This window comes from Colobus angolensis, unplaced genomic scaffold, assembly GCF_000951035.1.
Source record: "Colobus angolensis palliatus isolate OR3802 unplaced genomic scaffold, Cang.pa_1.0 Scaffold164, whole genome shotgun sequence".
NCBI lineage: Eukaryota > Metazoa > Chordata > Mammalia > Primates > Cercopithecidae > Colobus > Colobus angolensis.
This window is the reverse complement of record NW_012114755.1, coordinates 1,737,058-1,756,936: the sequence shown is the minus strand read 5'-3', so window position 1 is coordinate 1,756,936 and position 19,879 is coordinate 1,737,058. Positions and strand designations below refer to the sequence as shown.

Here is a 19,879-nt window from a genome sequence, read left to right as displayed (position 1 = left end):
TATTCCACTCTCTATGTCCATGTATACACATTATTTAGCTCCCATTTATAAATGAGAAAATGTGATATTTGACTTTCTGGGTTATTTCACTTAAGGTAATGGCCGCTAGTTCTATCTATGTTGCAGCAAAAGGCATGATTTCATTCTTTTTAATGGCTGAATAGTATTCTATGGTGTATATATGTGTATATACACATACACACACACCCCCATCATCCATTGATAGACACATTAATTCCATATATTTGCTACTGTGAATAATAGTATTGTGATAAATACATGCATTCAGGTGTATTTTTTATACCTTTGGGTAGGTACTCAGTAATGGGATTGCTGGGTCAAATGGTAGCTCTGTCTTTAGTTCTCTGGGAAATCTCCATACTGCTTTCCACAGAGGCTATACTAATTGACATTCCCATGAACAGTGTATAAGCATATGCTGGAAGAGGCTATTCTCTTATCTGCCTTATGGCTGCATCCCATCAAAGAGAAAACAACTGCCTTCCACCTGCTCCATGAAATCTCATTGTGTCAGAGAAGATGACTGAGGAATTCAACCACGACTGGATGGACTTCTTCAAAAGATGACACCTGCTTCTTGGGCTCATTCAAATTTCAAGAGAACCATTTACAAGTTAATTTCTATCCCTCAGGTCCACTCATTCTTCCTAACAATCATTCATGACTTCAAAAAAATTCCCCATCTTCTACATTCCCCATCTTCTCCTCCCCTATGAAGAATGGCATATAATCACCTGTACCCCATTGGCATTTGGGAAATCATTCTCCTGTGATTTTTCCCCATGCATGTTAAAATAAATGTATATGACTTTTTCTCCTATTAATCTACCTTTGTCAGTTTATTTTCAGCTGAACTCCGGAGAGTGAAGGAAGAAGCTTTTTTTCTTCATTCCTACATAACCCAGGCATTGATCCAGGCAATGAAGATTCAGTGTAAACAACCACCACTAACAAGACCATGGCCTTTGGAACCTATGCTAAGAGGCATGGATGAGCTCCCTCAGCATGTGGATGGAGACTGAAGACAGGTCTGAAGGTTCAGTGTAGGTGTCTCCATTCTCTAAGAAGTTTGGAGGAGAAGCTGGATACAGCAAAACAGATTGAGAAGGAGCAGCTGTTGGGAAAGGAGGAAAACTAGGAAAGCATGGTGTTCCAGAGTTCTTGATGGAGCTATTGATTAGTAGTATCAGATTCTGCCCAGCAGTTGAGGAGTTCACCTTTGGCTTAAGCAACATGGAGTCACTGACTATCTCGTGAAGGTGGTTGCAGGGGAAGGTCTGGAGAACTAAATGGAGCAGGGATAAGAGAGGATGGGAGGTGGTATGACAGGATTCCTGGACACCCCAGACATCAATCAAAACACCACAGACAAAAACTAGCAGTTAGAAGAAATAATAGAAAATGAACTCCAACTACTTCTGAAAAAAAAGTAATGAGGGCAATTAATACACTGAATAAAGCCTCAATAAGTACAACAGTGTAGTACTGACTTATATATAGAAAAAACATGATCAGTGGAGCCAAATTCTCAGAATTAGATACAAGTGCATATGAGAATTTTGTATATGATAAAGGTTGTATATTAACGTAGTAAGTAAAATATGGACTATTCAACAAATGGGATTGGTACAACTGGGTGACCCCCTAAAATAGCATAATGTTGAAAACATACTGTATATACTATGGTAGGACAAATTCCAAATATGCTAAATATTTATAAACAAATAAGGAAAATAATAATAATAATAATATTAACATTATCTGGTGAATCCATGGAAAATTCTTTTATAACTCAAAGAAGGGTAAGCTGCAACAACATGGATGGAACTGGAGGTCATTATGCTAAGTGAAATCATTCAGAAACAGAAAGACAAACATCATATGTTCTCATTTATTTGTGGGATCTAAAAATCAAAACAATTGAATTCATGGAGATGGAGAATAGAAGGATGGTTACCAGAGGCTGGGAAGGGTAGTGGGGAAGGGGAAGTGAGGGGAGGTGAGGATGGTTAATGGGTACAAAAAAATACTTAGTATGAATAAGACCTAGTATTTGACAGCACAACAGGGGGGACTATAGTCAATAATAATTTAGTTGTACATTGTAAAATAACCTATGGAGTATAATTGGATTGTTTGTAACATAAAGGATAAATGCTTGAGGGGATGGATACCCAATTTTCTATGATGTGTAATCCCAGCACTTTGGGAGGCTGAGGTGGGCAGATCACTTGAGGTAAGTGGGTCGAGACTAGCCTGGCGAACATGGCGAAACCCTGTGTCTATTAAAAATAGAAAAGTTAGCTGGGTGTGGTGGCGTGTGCCTATAATCCTAGCTACTCAGGAGACTGAGGCAGGGGAAATCGCTTGAACCCCGGAGGTGGAGGTTGCAGTGAGCTGAGACCACACCACTGCACTCCAGCCTGGGAGACTGAGTGAAACTCTGTCTCAAACAAACAAACAAATAATTTATAAAATCTGATACTTTTTCATCATGGAGTTTCTTATGTAGGAATTTATCTTAGAGATATATTTGTACATGTGCAAGAGACATATGTCCAAGGTTAATAAATTCATCATTATTTGCAATATCAAAAGGTTAATAGCTGTCAAACAGCCATTTATATTGTATAAATTATGGTCCATCCATACAATGGAATACTCTGTAGCTGTAAAAAAAAAAAAACAAAAAACAAAAAAAGCAAACCTGATATGGAAAGACTTCCAATAAACAGTAAGCTTAAACGAAAGTACAGAATAATACATACTTGTATGAAAAAAGAGATTTTATGCCTCGAAGACCTTCACCCTTGATCTTCTGGTGTTATTCGTGTCCTTGTATTCTCCCAGAATCATTACCTCCTCCCACTGGTACAGTCAAGTCTTGCTTGTTCTGTCCTTACATTCTTTAGAGAGAAGTCACAAGAGACAAGCAAACATCTCCTTTGCTAATAATGTTGATCACTTCCTACAACGCAATATCTATGTGCAATTTTTTGGGAAGACCTCCTACCAAACAGGTAAGAATGGAAAGACACAAAGAGAAGAAAGTGGAGAAAGACCTCTGTCTTCCCACACTGGATTTTGCGAATACAACTCTTCTGTGATACAGGAAACTAAAAAGAGGGAAAAGTGGCAATTAGGAAAAACTGCCAGAAAATAAATACCTTGATGACCCAATTTGGAAAACTGCTTCTGGATAAGGACACTATTACCCAATATGCTAATTTTTAAAATACCCAAAGAATTGAGCAAAAAGGACTTTGGCAAGGCAGGTTGTTGGATTTAAAACCGTTCTCCCATTAATGCCAAAGCCAGCAGAGAAATCAACTATAGCTCCATGGCCAGAAGGTACCAGCAGCTTTGCTTTTACTGAAATTTCAACTGAGAAAGGTCCACAGGTGAGGTTTCTTCCAAGGAGTAATTTCTCTTATTTGACTCTTTTGAGATCCTTTTCTCACATAATTGGCAAATTTCAATTGGAGAGAAACTGTGTTTTCTACCTCATTATAAGGTCAGTGCTGAGGAGAGTAGGAACTCAGGAAATGCGTCTTGATTGACTTTAGTCTGCTTTATCGGGCGACAAATTGAGCACAGACCAAATAACACGGTGGAATTCTCTTATTCTTTCTAGGGATCTGGGCTGAGAATTAAGGGTTTATACTTCTTAAAACCCATTTCAATCTTTCATGCAGTTGTGATTCTAATACAAACAAATGGAAACAGGGAATTAGTCTTTCAAATTCAGTCCTTTGGCTGGTGCAGTGGCTCATGCCTGTAATCCTTTGGGAGGCTGAGGTGGGAAGATTGTTTGAGGCCAGGAGTTCGAGACTAGCCTGGGCCAAACATAGTGAGACCTTGTCTCTACCAAAAAAAAAAAAAAAAAAAAAAAAATTTAGCTGAGTGTGATGGTGCACATTTGTAGTCCTTGCTACTCAGGAGGCTGAGGTGGGAGGATCACTTGAGCCCAGAAGGTCGGGGCTGCAGTGAGCCTTAATCGTGTCAGTGCACTTTAGCCTGGGCAACAGAAAAAAAAAAAAAGAAAGAAAGGGAAGAAAGAAAGAAAGGAAGGAAGGAAGAAAGGAAGGAAGGAAGGAAGGAAGGAAGGAAGGAAGGAAGGAGAAAGAAAGAAAGAGAAAGAAAGAAAGAAAAAAAGGAAAGAAAGAAGTTCAGTCCTCAAAACATAGATCTGTGTTTTATTTACGATTCTCTGCCCCTCTCTTTCTTTCTCTTCAGCACAATGAGGCTTTTCACAGGCATTGTTTTCTGCTCCTTGGTCATGGGAGTCACCAGTGAAAACTGGTATTCATTTTTCAAGGAGGCTGTCCAAGGTAAGAACTCTGGAGGATGGAGGGCACATACCCAGCATTCATTCTGAGCAGGGGCCACATACTCACTGGATATGAGTGCTCCTTAGAGAAGCCACACCGAGGTCAGAGCAGAAGTGTGGTTTTCTGTATCTGTTTCTTCTTCTAGGCTGGTCTAATTTATCACCCTCCCTCGGGGTTTCCAGACGAGAGTTAAAGGTGCTTTGGGTCTAGCCTGTACTGTTGGTGTAGAGTGCAGAAGGATAAAGACTTCCATGGGGTGATCTCCCACTGTGGAAATTTACAGATGGCAGATTTCTCAGGGCATAATGTTTATTTAGCTCATCCACCTCTGGGAACATACTGAGTTCACAACTGTACTCCAGGATTGAGACATGCCTAGGAGAGAGTGGAATAATAATGCTTGCACAGAGAAATCCCATCCTGTTCCCAAGCAAATAGCCAATGCTTGGGATGCAGAGCTTATGAAAATTAAGCCCTAACTCCTACCCATAAATTAAAAGAGCAAATTTCTACTGATTAGCCACAGGAGGGCTGAGATACGGCTGGGAAACTGACTTCTGCCATTCTGGAGGGGAAATGAATCTTACTGACTAGCTGTTAAAATGGGAAAACTTTGTTGTCAGGTTTTGCAACACTTTGAACTTCATGTGTTGTTATTAATTTTGTAGTTGAATTTTTTGTAATTTTTCAATTGAAATTTTACAAATTTTCATTTTTTCTGCATTTTGTGCTTTTAAAAATGATATTCTCTAAATAGTTTTTAAAAAGTTTTAGTAGTATGTGCTAAGTTTTTCTGCACATAGTATAAAATATCTTTTTCCTTAAGTCATTGTGTTTCAGAATTTGTTGTATGGTTCACCAGCATTTAAATCGGCTGGGTGTGTTTGTTTAAAAAGTGCATTCCTGAGCCTCTTTCTCATAGTTACTGAGTCAGAATCTTAGAAGTGAATTGGGACTAGGAATAGCATTTGAAAAACTCCCCAGGTTACTTTCAGCACAATACCAATGAGAACAACTGTCTTGGGTTTTTCTGCCACCCAGTGACAGAATCTGTCAGGTGCTTGGAGAAAACTCTTGCTAGTCAATCTGGAAAACATAGAATGAACATAAAGCATGCATCAGAGAAAGGACAGTCATTATGCCATGCCAGAGATAAACTATTTGACAAAATTACAGACACAAAATAATACATGAAGTTAGTGAGAAATATCGCTTAGAACACAGTACATAAGTAACAATTAAAACTATTTATCACAGCTTTTCTTTTTTCCAAGTGAGTTGGTTTAAAGAACTCGGTAACACGTAAACCACGGCAGAACTCAAAAATATTTATTGATTGAACAACACAGGCACTGATAGACAATTTCTATAGCTCTTCCTGGCTTAGACCTGTTTCAAACATCTATTTTTCCACTAATCTTTTAAAAAACTTTAAAATGATATATAACTTACATATAGTACACTGTATAGCTTGATGAGCTTTTTACACATACAAACATCCATATTACACCATCAGATCAAGATGTCAAACATTTCACGCACCTCGGAAGGGTCTCTCGTGCCCTCTTCCAGTTAACAACCCTCACGAAAGGTAACTCCTATTCTTACCTCTATCATTGATTAGTGTCCCTGTCTTTGATCTTTGAATAAAAGAAATTGTACAGAATATGTCTTTTGTATCTGGCTTTGTTTAACTCAACATTATGACATATTAATACACATGACAACGTTTGTCATGTGTATTAATGTTTTGTTCTTTTTCATTGCTGCATAGTATTCCATTGTATACTGATATCACAATTTATTTATCTATCCTATGTTATTGGATAATTAGGCTTTTTAAAGTTTTGGGCTATTATGGATAAACCTGCAATAAACATTGGTGTACATGTACTTTGGTTTACATAAGCCCTCATTTCTGTTGTGGGTATACACTTAGGAATGGAAGTGTAGAGTCATAAGGTAGAGTCATGTCAATTTAACTTTTGTAGATACCAGCAGTTTCCCAAAATTGTACCAATTTACACTTCCATGAACAATTATGAGAGCTGGGCATGATGGCTCACACTTGTAATCCCAGCACTTTGGGAGGCTAAGGCAGGAGGATCACTTGAGGCCAGGAGTTTGAGACCAGCCTCAGCAACAAAGTGAGACCCCCATCTCTACCAAAGAAAAAAAAAATTAACTGGGTGTGTTATCAGGTGCCTGTAGTCCCAGCTACTCAGGAGGCTGAGATGGGGGGATCACTTGAGCCCAGGAGGTCGAGCCTGCAGAAAGCCATGATCACACCACTGCACTCCAGCCTGGGTCACAAAGGGAGATACTGACTGAACAAAACAAAAACAAAATCCAAAACAATTATGAGAGTTCCCGTTGTTCCACATTTTTGCCCACAGTTTATATTGTCAGTTTAAAAAATTTTTGTCATTCTGTTGGGTGTATAGTGGTATCTTATTGTCACCACTGCCCTTCACTAATAGGAACAGGAATCCAACTTGCATCAAGTATTCCAATAGGCTAGGCATTTTATGTATGTTACCTCATTTTATCTTCTCATTTAGTCTACCAGGGAGGTAGGTATGATTTCCCCCAATTGAAGAATGTGGAAACTGAAACTTAATTGTCGGGGCAGAGAGTTAAACATTTACATTCATGCCCTTCATGATAAGTCTGATTATCCAGGTCCTATGAAGCTCTCTCAGGTTATTCCACCTCATCATGTACTGCCCATTCCTTCGGCTTTCCTGTGCCATTTATGCCCATAACAGTCAAATTTATTCAAGTCCTAGTTGTCCTCACTCAGCTGGTAAGGATGTATTTTTCTTATGGGCTATGGTAGATGTGCAGCCCCCTCCATGTCCCTTGTAATGTCCCTGGATCTTACATCTGTAGTACTATTCTCCATTGTGACATTCCTCACATGAGCGTTCCCTCTTTGTACACAGCACACACAGACCCATGTAAGATGTAGCCCAGGGCATGACGGCTGCCAACCAATTCAATTCAATGTAATCCATGGAAAAGCACCTTCCTTACAGTTACTCAGGAAAGCTGTTCACAGGAAGTAATGTTTATCTATATGTATGATTTCAAAGGATTATTTTGTCAAGGGTCAAAATCTGGAAATCAGTGGAAAATGATCATTTCTACATTTCTGCAGTATGGCACTAGGTTCATTTTTGTCTTTTTTTTTTTTTCTTTCCAGGGGTTGGGGACTTGGGCAAAGCCTATTGGAATGTGTTGACATCCAGACACCAAAATTCAAACAGATATTTCTATGCTCAGGGAAACTATGATGCTGCCCAAAGAGGACCTGGGGGTGTCTGGGCTGCTAAACTGATCAGGTAACACAGATTCCTGGGGACTCCAGTGACAGGCGAGCAGTGCCTATCTGTCTTGAGAGTCAGGAGAACCTGTGGCTCTTTCTCCTTCTCCACATACTCCTGAGGTCTGGGTGGCTGGCAGAGCCAGAGCAAGGCTGGTGAGGACATGTCTCCTTTCACCCACAAAGGGAAAGTAAGAACCGAGGAGAGGTCTGGAAAGCACACTGTTGCAGGGGCCGGGTTCAGGGGCTCACACCTGTAGTTCCAAGTCTTTGGGAGGACAAGGTGGGAGGATCTTTTGGGCCCAGGGATTTAAGAGCAGCCTGGGCAACATAGCAAGACCCTTATCTCTACAGAAAATAAAAGAAATTAGCCAGGCATGGTAGCATGCACCTGTAGTCCCAGCTACTCAGGAGGCTGAAGTGGGAGATCCCTTGAACCCAGGAAGTCGAGGCTGCAGTGACCCATGATCGAGCCACTGCACTCCAGCCTGGGCAACAGAATGAGACCCTGTCTCCAAAATAAATAAATAAATAATAATAATAATAAAGGGAAAGCACTCTGTTGCAGAGTGCAGAAAGTACCAGCGGACTTAGGCCTTTGCCCAAGAAGATTGATAGCTTTCTTCCCCTTTCCGTGAGTTTTCCAGCCTCCTCTCAATCGTTCCTTGGGTGGGAGAAGAGGAGGGAGTTAGCAGGTGGAGCTGTCTCAGGTGAGTCAAGAGATTAATCTCCTGTCTCCTTTCTTTGGGTTGCAGCAGTACCAGGGTCTATCTTCAGGGATTTTTAGACTATTATTTGTATGGAAACAGCAGCACTGTATTGGAGGACTCGAAGTCCAATGAGAAGGCTGAGGAATGGGGCCGGAGTGGCAAAGACCCTGATCGCTTCAGACCTGACAGCATGCCTAAGAACTACTGAGCTTCCTGCTCCTCTGCTCTCAGGGGACTGGGCTGTGAGCCACACACTTCTCCCCCCAGACACGGACACAGGTTCACTGAGCTTTGTGTCCCCAGGAACTGGTATAGGGCACCTAGAGGTGTTCAATAAATGTTTGTCAAATTGAATTTGTTGATGGAAACTGGGAACATTGAGGCAGACTTTGTGGGAAGAATGGTCATCCGAGGCCATATGGAAGATAAACAGCACCGTGGTAGATGAGCCTGTGACTGGGGGGCCCAAGGACTCCCAGCTGGCCTATAACTATGCAGACTCCTCACATGACCCAAGCCAAGCTTCTCTGGTCATTTTCAGCCCCAGCTTCCCCTCCTGAGTAAGCCTAAGCAGGTAAAGCACTGACCATCATCCTAGGCTTCTGAGTGGCTGGAGTTATGGCTCTGGCACAGCCCTGGGCAGCCTTCTATCAGTCTCCTTTGTAAGTCAGATGGGACTTCTACCCCCAAATCCCCACTTCTTCTTCGGGGCCTCACAGGTTATTTTGTTGCAGTTGCCAGTCGTCTCTGTATACAGACTTTATACTGCCCAATTCATTGCATCCTGTCCACTCTCTCCCTCTAGGCCTTGTCCCCCAGTGACCTCTTTCCATATCGAGAAGGTGCATTGTGGGCTGAGTGCGGTGGTTCACGCCTGTAATCCCAGCACTTTGGGAGGCTGAGGCAGGAGGATTGCTTGAGCCCAGGAGTTCAAGACCAGCCTAGGCAACACAGTGAAACCTCATCTTTATTAAAAACCAAAAAAAAATTAGCCAGGCATGGTGGCATGTGCCTGTATTCCCAGCTACTTGGGAGACTGAGGCTAGAGTACTACTTGAGCCCAGGAGGTCAAGGCTGCAGTGAGCTATGATCACTCCATTGTACTCCAGCCTGTATGACAGAGTGAGACCATGTCTCAATAAAAAGAAGGTACCTTGCTTAGAGAAGCCTAATCCTAGGAGTTCTATCCTAGAAACTGCTCTTTTGGACTCTGGTTTATTTATTTATTTATTTATTTTATTTTATTTTTTTTGAGACAGAGTCTTTCTCTCTTGCCTAGGCTGGAGTGCAGTGGCATGATCTCAGCTCACTGCAAACTCCGCCTCCTGGGTTTAAGCAATTATCACACCTCAGCCTCCAGAGCAGCTGGGGCCACAGGTGCGCACCACCATGCCCGGCTAATTTTTGTATTTTTAGTAGAGACCAGGTTTTGCCATGTTGGCCAGGCTGGTGTCGAACTCCCGGCCTCATGTGATCCGCTGCCTTGGCCTCCCATAGTGCTAGGATTACAGGCCTGAGCCCCTCTGCCTGGCCGACTCTGGTTTATCTCTTATCAACACCTGTGCTTCCTCTGATTCAATTTTTAATTTGTCCTGCTCATTTTACCTGAGGAATGACTCTCCTGTTGGTTTTCCTTATCTTTATTCTCATTGGGGTTTTTCTTTTCTTTTCTTTTCTTTTTTTTGAGACAGAATCTCTTGTCAAGCAGGCTGGGGTGCAATGGTGCGATCTCAGCTCACTGCAAGCTCTGCCTCCTGGGTTCAAGTGATTCTCTCACCTCACCCTCCCGAGCAGCTGGGATTACAGGCATGGGCCGCCACACCTGGCTTTTGTGTTTTTAGTAGAGATGGGGTTTCACCATGTTGGCCGGGCTGGTCTTGAATTCATGGCCTCAGCCGGCCAAAGTTCTGAGAGTACAGGCCTGAGCCACTGCACCTGGCCAGCATCTCATTGGCTTTTAGTTCAGATAAAATTCTACTTCCTGTCCTAAAGGGGAAGTGAGATATGTAGATAGACAACACAGTTTAGTAAGAGCCTCAACAGAAGTACACACTGGTGGCAGTCCAAATTTTGCTGGGGTATGGGAAGTCAGCAAATAGTAACTAGAATAGCTGCCTTTTTAAATTGCAGTTGCAAGACTGTGCCCTATACTTTAAATATCTGATTTAAGCTGCAGAGAGGGCTTTGATGTTCTCAGCTGGATAAACTGAGGTTTAGAGAGGTATGTGTTTAAGACCTTCTCCAAGGTCACACATGTTACAGTTGCAGAGCCAGGACTGCAGGCTGGTTTATCTGACTCCAGAACCTGTGATACACTGAACAGGGCCAAGAGGTTCAGCAGTGGAGACCCCTTTCTTCTTCTTGGATCTCCAGCACTTGGTTTAAATGGCCAGGCGAGCCCTTATGCTTGGGGAAATGCCTGACTTGTTGGAGAACAGGCACCATATCTTGTTCATCATTGCATGCATAATGCCTAGCAGGGTCCAGGCACTCAGTAGTTGCTTTCTGAATTAGATTATCACATTGAAAACCTATACTTCAACCCACATTACTCTTCACTCTTGCACATTGTCTTCTTCTTAATAGGTCAAACTTTTTGAAAGTATTGGCCATCTACACACCATTCTTCACTTCTGATCATATGCTAACCATTCCAGCCTGGTGTGTGTCCCCACAACTTCAGCAAAATAACTTTGTCACCACTGACCTCCATGCTGCCAAAAACAATGAACATCTCTCTCTTCTCATTTCAGTAGCCCTGTGAGCAACATTCAGTGCTGTTGCCCTCCCCTTCCTTCCTGATATATTTGGTCTCTTGGCTTCATAATACTACTCTTTCCTTCATCAGCTCTAAGTAGCATAATATCATCCTCTACCTCAATTCTCCTTTATTTCCTTAGCTAGGCCTTTTTTATCTCCCCAAACTCTGTGTTCTTCAGACTTGGCTCTGGGCCCCCATTCTTTATTTCTCTATGCTCTCTTTCACAAGTCTAAATAGTACTTATATGTGGATGGATTTTAAAATTATACCTCCACCTGCAAACCTCATTTCTGAGCTCCATGCTTGTACATCCAACTGGCTACTTGACATATCTACATAGCTGGCTTCCAGATATCTCAAACTTAACGTGTCCCAAAATGAACTTGAGTTTTCCCATCAGAACTCTTCACACTCCAGGCTTCTCCATTTCAGTTAATGACACGGCTATTCTCTCTGTTCCTCACACCAGATAGGGGAATGTGTTGGTGCTTCCCTTCACTTTAGTCCCACATCCAATCCGCTGGCCAGTCCTGTGATTCTACTTCCAAAGTTCGTCTGTAATCCATTGACTTCCTCTCATTTACACCTTCACGCTCCTGGCTACATCATTTCTCATTGGGGTACTGTGGTAGCCATCTAACTAGTCTCCTCATTTTCTTTTCTTTTCTTTCTATCTTTCTTTCTTTTTTTTTGAGATGAAGTCTCGCTCTGTTGCCAGGCTGGAGTGCAGTGGCACAGTCTTGGCTCACTGCAACCTCCGCCTCCTGGGTTCAAGCGATTCTCGTGCCTCAGCCTCCCAAGTAGCTGGGACTACAGGCACCTGCCACCACACCCAGCTCATTTTTGTATTTTTAGTAGAGATGGGGTTTCACCATGTTGGCTAGCATGCTCTTGATCTCCTGACCTCATGATCCACTGCCTTGGCCTCCCAAAGTGCTGGGATTACAGCCGTGAGCCACTGCGCCCAGCCTAGTTTCCCCATTTTCATACTTTGCCCCTCTCCTTCAGGTGATCATATAATTTATCATCTAAACCAAGTCACTTTCAAGAATGAAAAGGGGCATTATTGGTAATTGTACCAGGATAATAGGAGTAGACCAGAACTGTCCTGGGCAAAACAGGACAATTATTGCATTCAGTAGAAACTGTACTTCGAATTTTGGATTTTGATCTCTTCCCCAGCTAGTGATATGCCGTATGACACTCTCCTGCAATGCTGGTCAGTGGCAGTGAGCTGCAGCTCCCATTCATCCTCAAGATCATGAGGATGAAAAACTGATACTCTGTAGTGTACTGTGTTGCCAGACGATTTTGCCCAATTGTAGGTGAATATAAGTGTTCTAAGCATGTTTAAGGTAGGTGAGGCTAAGCTATGCTGTTTGGTAGGTTGAGTGTATTAGATGCATTTTTGACCTATAATATTTTGAATTTAGGATGAGTTATCTGGAAATAACCCCATTTGTAAGTCAATCTTATCATATCTTTCCTCTGCTTAAAATCCTTTAGAGGGTTCCTATCTCACTTAGGTGAAATCCAAATCCTTATCTTGGCTTACAAAGCGCTTGTGTGATCTGCCCCTGGCCACCCCCCAGCATCATTACATGCCATACCTTCCCAAGCTCCCCACACTGGCCTTCTCTCAGTCCCACCAACAAGCCAGCCTCTTATTTGCCACAGTGCCTTTGCACATGACATTCCATCTGCCCTAGACCCTCTTCTCCTTGCTGCCCACATGACTCGCTCTTTCTCACCTTGTGAGTCTGTCTCTCTTGAAATCCCTCTTCTGTGAGAAGCCTTCCCTGGCTGATCTACTATGGATATTCTTTACTTCTTAATCAGTTTTTAATATGTGGGATTGTTTTATTGATATCTTGGCTTATTCTTGTTTGCTAGGATTTTCTTTTGGTCCATCTGTCTCCCTAGATTATAAAATAGGTCAGAGGAGTGACTACTTTTGTCTTGTACACCCCTAAATATCCAGTACCAACCAAAGTGCCTGACATATAATGGGACTTCAACGAATGCTTATTGAATGAATGAATGAATGAGTGGTTGAATTAATTTATTAATTTACTAATAAAGGAAAAATTTTATTTTCAAAGTAAGTCAGTTTAGTTTTAGGGAATAGGAAGGTGCTAATGAAGATAAAAGGGAGACAAAGGGAGTGGGAATAATGGCCGCACCAAAGTCAAGTGGAAGCAAGAGGAGATGGGATCAAATCTGCAGGTGATGAGTTAACCCCAAAAGAGTAGAAATAGCTCTTGCTCTGAGAAAGGAAGGGGAGAAGGATGGGGTCAGGGAAGGTAGAAGATTTGAGATGGAAGACAAGGGATCCGAGGGAGTCCAGTTGTATTTGTGTATTAGTCAGTTTTCACACTGCTATGAAGAACTACCTGAGACTGGGTAATTTATGAAGAAAAGAGTTTTAATTGACTCCTAGTTCTGCAGGCTGTACAGGAAGCATGGCTAACAGGCCTCAGGAAACTTACAATCATGGTGGAAGGTGAAGGGGAAGCAAGCACCTTCTTCACGTGGAGGCGGGGTGAGGGGTGGAGACGGGGGGAAGTACAGTTTTAAGCCATTGAAGTCACTCACTATTATGAGAACAGCATGGGGGAAATCCATCCTCATGATCCAATCACCTCCCACCAGGTCCCTCTCTCAACGTTAAATATTACAATTCAACATGAGATTTGTCTGGGGACACAGAGCCAAATCATATAAACTTGCTTTTGTTGTACACTACCGCTCCCAAGATTCATCACATTACACTGTTTTGCCCATTTACTTGTCTGTCTGTAGGGCAAGTATGTGAGAAATGAAGGCAAAAATCATGTCTGTTTTATTGCATGTTATCGTTGTATACACAGCACCTATTATAGCTCCTGGCAAATAGTAGCTGCTCAATAAACAGGTGTTGAAATAAGTGAATGAAATGGCGAAGAAATACTCTTCACAGGTTGACAGATCTGGGAGGATGGTCCAGATTTGCCTCATGGAGTGTAATAGTGATGTGATGCTATCACCCTAGTCTCTCCCAGGTCTCAGAGTCATTACTGAGAAGGTTCTAGATGTTTTAGTGTGACCAGAAGGGCAGGTGGAAGGGCATGGAAAGGTGTGGAGCTTACAACCTAAAGCTAGCTGTTATTATATACAGATTAAAAACAATGCCGTTCTGCGAGTAATGGCATTCACAGTAACCTGGATGGGATTGGAGACCATTATTCTAAGTGAAATAACTCAGGAGTGGAAAACCGAACATCGTATGTTCTCACTCATAAGTGGGGGCTAAGCTTTGAGGATGTGAAAGCATAAGAATGATACAATGGACTTTGGAAACTCAGGGGAAAGGGTGGGAGGGGGGTGAGGAATAAAAAACTACACATTGGGTACCATGTACACTGCTCAGGTGATGGGTGCACCAAATCTCAGAAATCACCAGTAAAGAACTTTCTCATGTAACCAAACACCATCCATTCCCTCAAAACCGATTGAAATACATTAAAAAATTAGAAAAACCAATGTCGTTCTACAAATGATATATATTATCCAAATGTAACGAGTTTATAGAGGAGTCTCAGTTTAAGGGGCTTTTAACTCCAAGTGGCTTAGTTTTCCTAAATGCTGCTTTCATCTGTGGTCTTATAAACTCTTTTCTCTATCCTTAACAGTTAAGTCATTATAGAGTATTTAGGTTATTAAAGGTCACTACAGTCCTGTTTCAAGCTCCAACATCATGTCTGTTTTAAAACATCCTGCTCCACCATTGTCGGCTAGATTGTAGTGGGAGTGCTGGGAGGGGTGAGGGTTTAGAGAACTCTTTCTCTGCTCCTCTGGCACCAACACTTTAGAGAAGGGTGGGGATAGTCCAATTCTGAGATGCCTTTCTATCACACTTCTCAGCCTCAGGATTGGGAAAGGGGAGAGATGTAAAGGAGGGGGTAATCATTTTGGCCTCACCCTGGTTTGATGTGCTTCTAACTGATACTGATATATATTCTCTACTGATGTGGAGCTCTCCACCGAGTTGGTGGTCAGGGTTGTTCCTGATGTGAAATCCAGCCCCCTCAGATATGGGGGTGGAACTCCCCAGAGAAGAGCAGCTGTATCTACGACTGGTCCTGAAAGTGGTCCTTGTTCCAAGCCCACTATCTGGGTAAGGTTTACCTTACCTGGCCGAGCCACTGCCTTTTCCTTAACCTCAGTGGTTTTCTTAATAGATCCACCAGAATGACTGAGGATCTCTTCTCTTCCTACCCAGGGGTGCAGAGATCAGAGTTGGGTAAGAAGTCACCCCATCTTCTTTTTAGGCATATTCCACCACTACCTCTTCAGGCTCTGCTGGTCTGGGCTACTCCATCCTTCAGAAATCCCCAGATAAGAAGCAGACACCAGAATGTTCATACATGGTGAGCTCTCTCAGGAACTCACCACACTCCCCTCTGCTTTGATGGGGGCACCAGAATGAGCTGGCAGTTTTTGCAGCTCAGTATGCACCCAGCTGGGAAGGTATTTTTCTTTTCTTTGTATGTATTCATTTTTAATGTTTTAAAAATTCAACTTTTTATTTTAGAGACAGTGGGTACATGTACAGGTTGGTCTACATACATATATTGAACCCAAGTAGTGAGCATAATACCTAACAGGTAGTTTTTCAACTCACACTCCCCTCCATTCTCCTCCTAGAAGTCTGCAGTATCTATTGTTCCCATGTTTATATCCATGTGTGCTCAGTGTTTAGCTCCCACATATACATGAGAACATGTGGTATTTGGTTTTCAGTTCTTGTGTTAATTCACTTAGGATTATGGCTTCCAGCTGCATCCTTGTTGCTGCAAGGGACATTATTTCATTCTTTTTTATGGCTGTGTAGTATTCCGTAGCATGTATGTTCCACATTTTCTTTATCCAGCCCACCACTCATGGGCACCTAAGTTGATTCCATGTCTTTACTATTGTGAATAGTGTGACAATGAACATATGAGTACATATATGTTTTTGGTATAATGATCTATTTTCCTTTGGGTATACACTTAGCAATGGGATTGTTGGGTCTAATGGCAGCTGTGTTTTGAGTTCTTTGAGAAATCTCCAAACTGCTTTCCACAGTGGCTGAACTAATTTACATCTCCACCAACAGTGTATAAATGTCCCCTTTTCTCTGCAGCCTCATCAGCATCTGTTGCTTTTTGACTTATTTTTATTTTATTTTATGTATTTGTTTATTTTTACTGAGACAGGGTCTCACTCTGCCATCCAAGCAGTGATGCTCACTGCAGCCTCAAACTCCCAGGCTCAGGTGATCCTCCCACCTTAGCCTCCTGAGTAGCTGGGACTATAAGCATATGCCACTGCACTTTGCTACTTTTTTGTATTTTTTTTCCAGAGATGGGATTTTGCTATGTTGCCCAGGGTGGTCTTGAACTCCTGGGCTCAAGTGATCTGTCAGCCTTGGCTTCTCAAAGTGCTAGGATTATAGGCATGAGCCATCATGCCTGGCCTGACTTTTTAATAATTGCCTCTGGCTGGTGTGAGATGGTATCTCATTGTTGTTTTAATTTTCATTTCTCTGATGATTTGTGATGTGGAACTTTTTTTTGATATGTTTGTTGGCCACTTGTATGTCTTTTTTTTGAGAAATATCTGTTCATGTCCTTTGCCTATTTGGTTTTTGCTTGTTGATTTGTTTAAGTTATTTATAAGTTATGGATATTAGATCTTTATTGGATACATAACCTGTGAATATTTTCTCCCATTCTGTATATTGTCTGTTTACTTTGTTGATAGTTTCAAAGAAAATGAAATACCTGGGAATACAGCTAACCAAGGAGGTGAACAATCTCTGCAAGGAGAACTACAAAGCACTACTGAAAGAAATGAGAGATGACACAAATAAATGGAAAAGCATTCCATGTTCATGGATTAGAAGAATCAATATTGTTAGTATGGCCATACTGCCCAAAGCAATGTACAGATTCAATGGTATTCCTATCAAACTACCAATGCCAATCTTCATAGAATTAGAAGAAACTATTCTAAAATTCATATGGAAGAAAAAAAGAGCCAAAATAGCTAAAACATTCCTAGGCAAAAAGAACAAAAGCTGCAGGCATCACATTACCCAACTTCAAACTATACTGTAAGGTTACAGTAACCAAAACAGCATGGTACTGGTACAAAAACAGACACATAAAGCAATGGAGGAGATTAGAAAACTCAAAAATAAAGCTGCACACCTATAACCATGTGATCATCAACAAGGCTGACATTAATAAGCAATGGGGAAAAGACTCCCTATTCAATAAATGGTGCTGGAATAACTGGCTAGCCATATGTGGAAGATTGAAACTAGACCCTTACTTTTCACCATATACAAAAATTAACTTAAGATGAATTAAAGACGTCAGGCATGGTGGCTCATGCCTGTAATCCCAGCACTTTAGGAGGCAGGCAGATTGCTTGAGCTCAGGAGTTCAGCCTGGGCAACGTGGCCAAATCCATTTCCACTGAAAATACAAAAAGGTAACCAGGTGTGGTGGTGCATGCCTGTAGTCCCAGCTACTCAGGAGGCTGAGGCAGATGAATCGCTTGTACGTGGGAGGCGGAGGTTGCAGTGAGCCGAGATTGAGCCACTGCACTCCAGCCTGGACGATGGAGTGAGACTCTGTCTCAAAAAAAAAAAAGAAAAAAGAAAAATAAAAAAGGTGGAGTAAAGATTTAAATGTAAGACTCACACAATAAAATTCCTAGAAGAAAACCTAGGAAATACCCTTCTTGACATTGGCCTTTGCAAAGAATTTTTGGCTGAGTCCCCAAAGACAATTGCAACAAAAACAGAAATTGACAGGTGGGACCTAATTAAACTAAAGAGCTTCTACACAGCATTCTTATTTTCCTCTATGAACCCCAAATCTGTATGGAGAAATCACCAGTCTCCACAAACACTGTACTCCCCAGGGACTGACAACCCTGCTCTCTCTCTCATTCTTTTCCTCAGTCTTCTCCTTATATGGACCAGAGGGTGCAATAGGGATGAGGAGGTGGTTGGTTGCTGAAGGCCTACACCGCTACCTCTTCATAAGCCTTGGGGGCTTATGAGATCTGGCCTTACTTCTTGGATGCTCTCTCTACAACGTGGGGTACTTGGAGCCTCTTTGGTCTCAGCTGTGGTCAGAGGGAAAAAAAAATTACTCAACAACTTGTTTTCCAAACTTGGGTCAAAAGCAGCCCTCTTGCAATCCTCTAACTTACTAGGTTCACTTTTTCAAATCTCTAATTGTGGGAAAAATCCAGGTCCATTCTCAGAGAACAGTGTGCTTTATTTACCCACAAATTCATTATTTATAGAGTCTTGTCAAAGTCTTGAGGGAATTTATGGTAACTCCAGGCTGGGCTCCATGTGCCTTGTTCCTGCAGGATCTGACCTGGGGTGAGTGTGCAATGCACTGTGATCTTTGTTTACTCCTGTGCGGTGTTGGACTTAGTACTCTCCAAATAGTGTCATACTTCTCTTTAACACAAAGTCCTCAATCTATTTACCTTTCTGGTAAAGATGCTTGCAAAATTCATCTGTCCATTTATTTATTTATTTATTTAACATGTATTTAATGAACTCCTAGTATTGGCAGGAACTCTTCTAGACCCTGGGAATACAGTAGAGAATAAGGCAGAGAAGACTAGTGCTCTCATGGAGCTGATGTTTCACTGGAAGAGTTATTATCAAGCTAGTAAGTATTTAAGATCATTGAATTACATTATGTTGTACATGTATTTGTATATATGCTATACTGCTGCCAAGTTTAGATTGCAACTGTATAGCATTTGGTTAATAATCCCAACACTTAATCCTGTCAGACCAGATTTGAATTTCAGCTTTGTCATTGACTCTGTGGTAGCTAAGGGCATGACATGAAAACATGCTTATGTTAAATTGCCAGATGAAAACGCAGGCTGCAAAATGATAGATATTGTATCATTTGGTGTTTATGTATTCATACATCTATATACACTTAGGAAATAGATTAGAGACCAAGTATGAAGTTTCTACAGTGGTTCTCCTCACTCCTCCCCAATCTTGGCTGATGAAATTAGTATTGCTTTTTATTTTTATCCTTATACTTATTTTGTATTTTTCAAGTTTCCATCAGTGAACATGTCCGCTTAACTAAGACTCATTCAGCTGAACTGTGTCACGGGCATCTTCCTAGGTACTGAATATCCATAGTGAAAAACCCAACTACACTGTTCCTGTCCTGATTGGGATTCCAGTGTTCAGATAAGAACAAATAACAAATATTTTATTTATAATATAGTTTAGAGTTTATAGTCCTCTCTCTCTCTCTTTCTTTCTCTCTCTCTCTCTCCTTATATGGACTAGAGGGTGCAATGGGAATGAGGAAGTGGTTGGTTGCTGAAACCAATTCTGTACACAAACACACCACATATACACACCACACACACAACACACATACACACCACACACATACACCACACAGACACACACACCACACACCACACACAACACACACCACACACAACACACAACACACACACATCACACAGACACACACACCATGCACAACACACATACACACCACACATATACCACACACATACACCACACATACACAACACACATACAACACACACACAACACACATACACCACACATACACAACACACATACACACAACACACACACACATCACACACATACACCACACAGACACAC

At 41.7% G+C, this 19,879-nt stretch overlaps 1 protein-coding gene across 1 annotated transcript; it reads left to right on the top strand.

Moving 5' to 3' along the window:
• The first annotated feature begins 3,233 nt into the window (after nucleotides 1-3,233).
• On the top strand, nucleotides 3,234-8,741 carry LOC105508579 (serum amyloid A-4 protein). The gene is made up of 4 exons (XM_011937451.1): nucleotides 3,234-3,422; nucleotides 4,258-4,352; nucleotides 7,558-7,696; nucleotides 8,433-8,741. The coding sequence occupies exons 2-4, from the start codon at nucleotides 4,262-4,264 to the stop codon at nucleotides 8,593-8,595; spliced, it is 393 nt and encodes a 130-aa protein (XP_011792841.1). The 5' UTR covers nucleotides 3,234-3,422; nucleotides 4,258-4,261; the 3' UTR covers nucleotides 8,596-8,741.
• Nucleotides 8,742-19,879: the final 11,138 nt, after the last annotated feature.

What these genes read in the sequence shown, in the direction of transcription:
- LOC105508579 (XM_011937451.1), top strand. Translation starts at nt 4,262, where the DNA reads ATGAGGCTTTTCACAGGCATTGTTTTCTGCTCCTTGGTCATGGGAGTC. An exon ending in TTTCAAGGAGGCTGTCCAAG is followed by an intron (nt 4,353 to 7,557) that starts GTAAGAACTCTG and finishes TTTTCTTTCCAG; the next exon opens with GGGTTGGGGACTTGGGCAAA. An exon ending in TGGGCTGCTAAACTGATCAG is followed by an intron (nt 7,697 to 8,432) that starts GTAACACAGATT and finishes TTTGGGTTGCAG; the next exon opens with CAGTACCAGGGTCTATCTTC.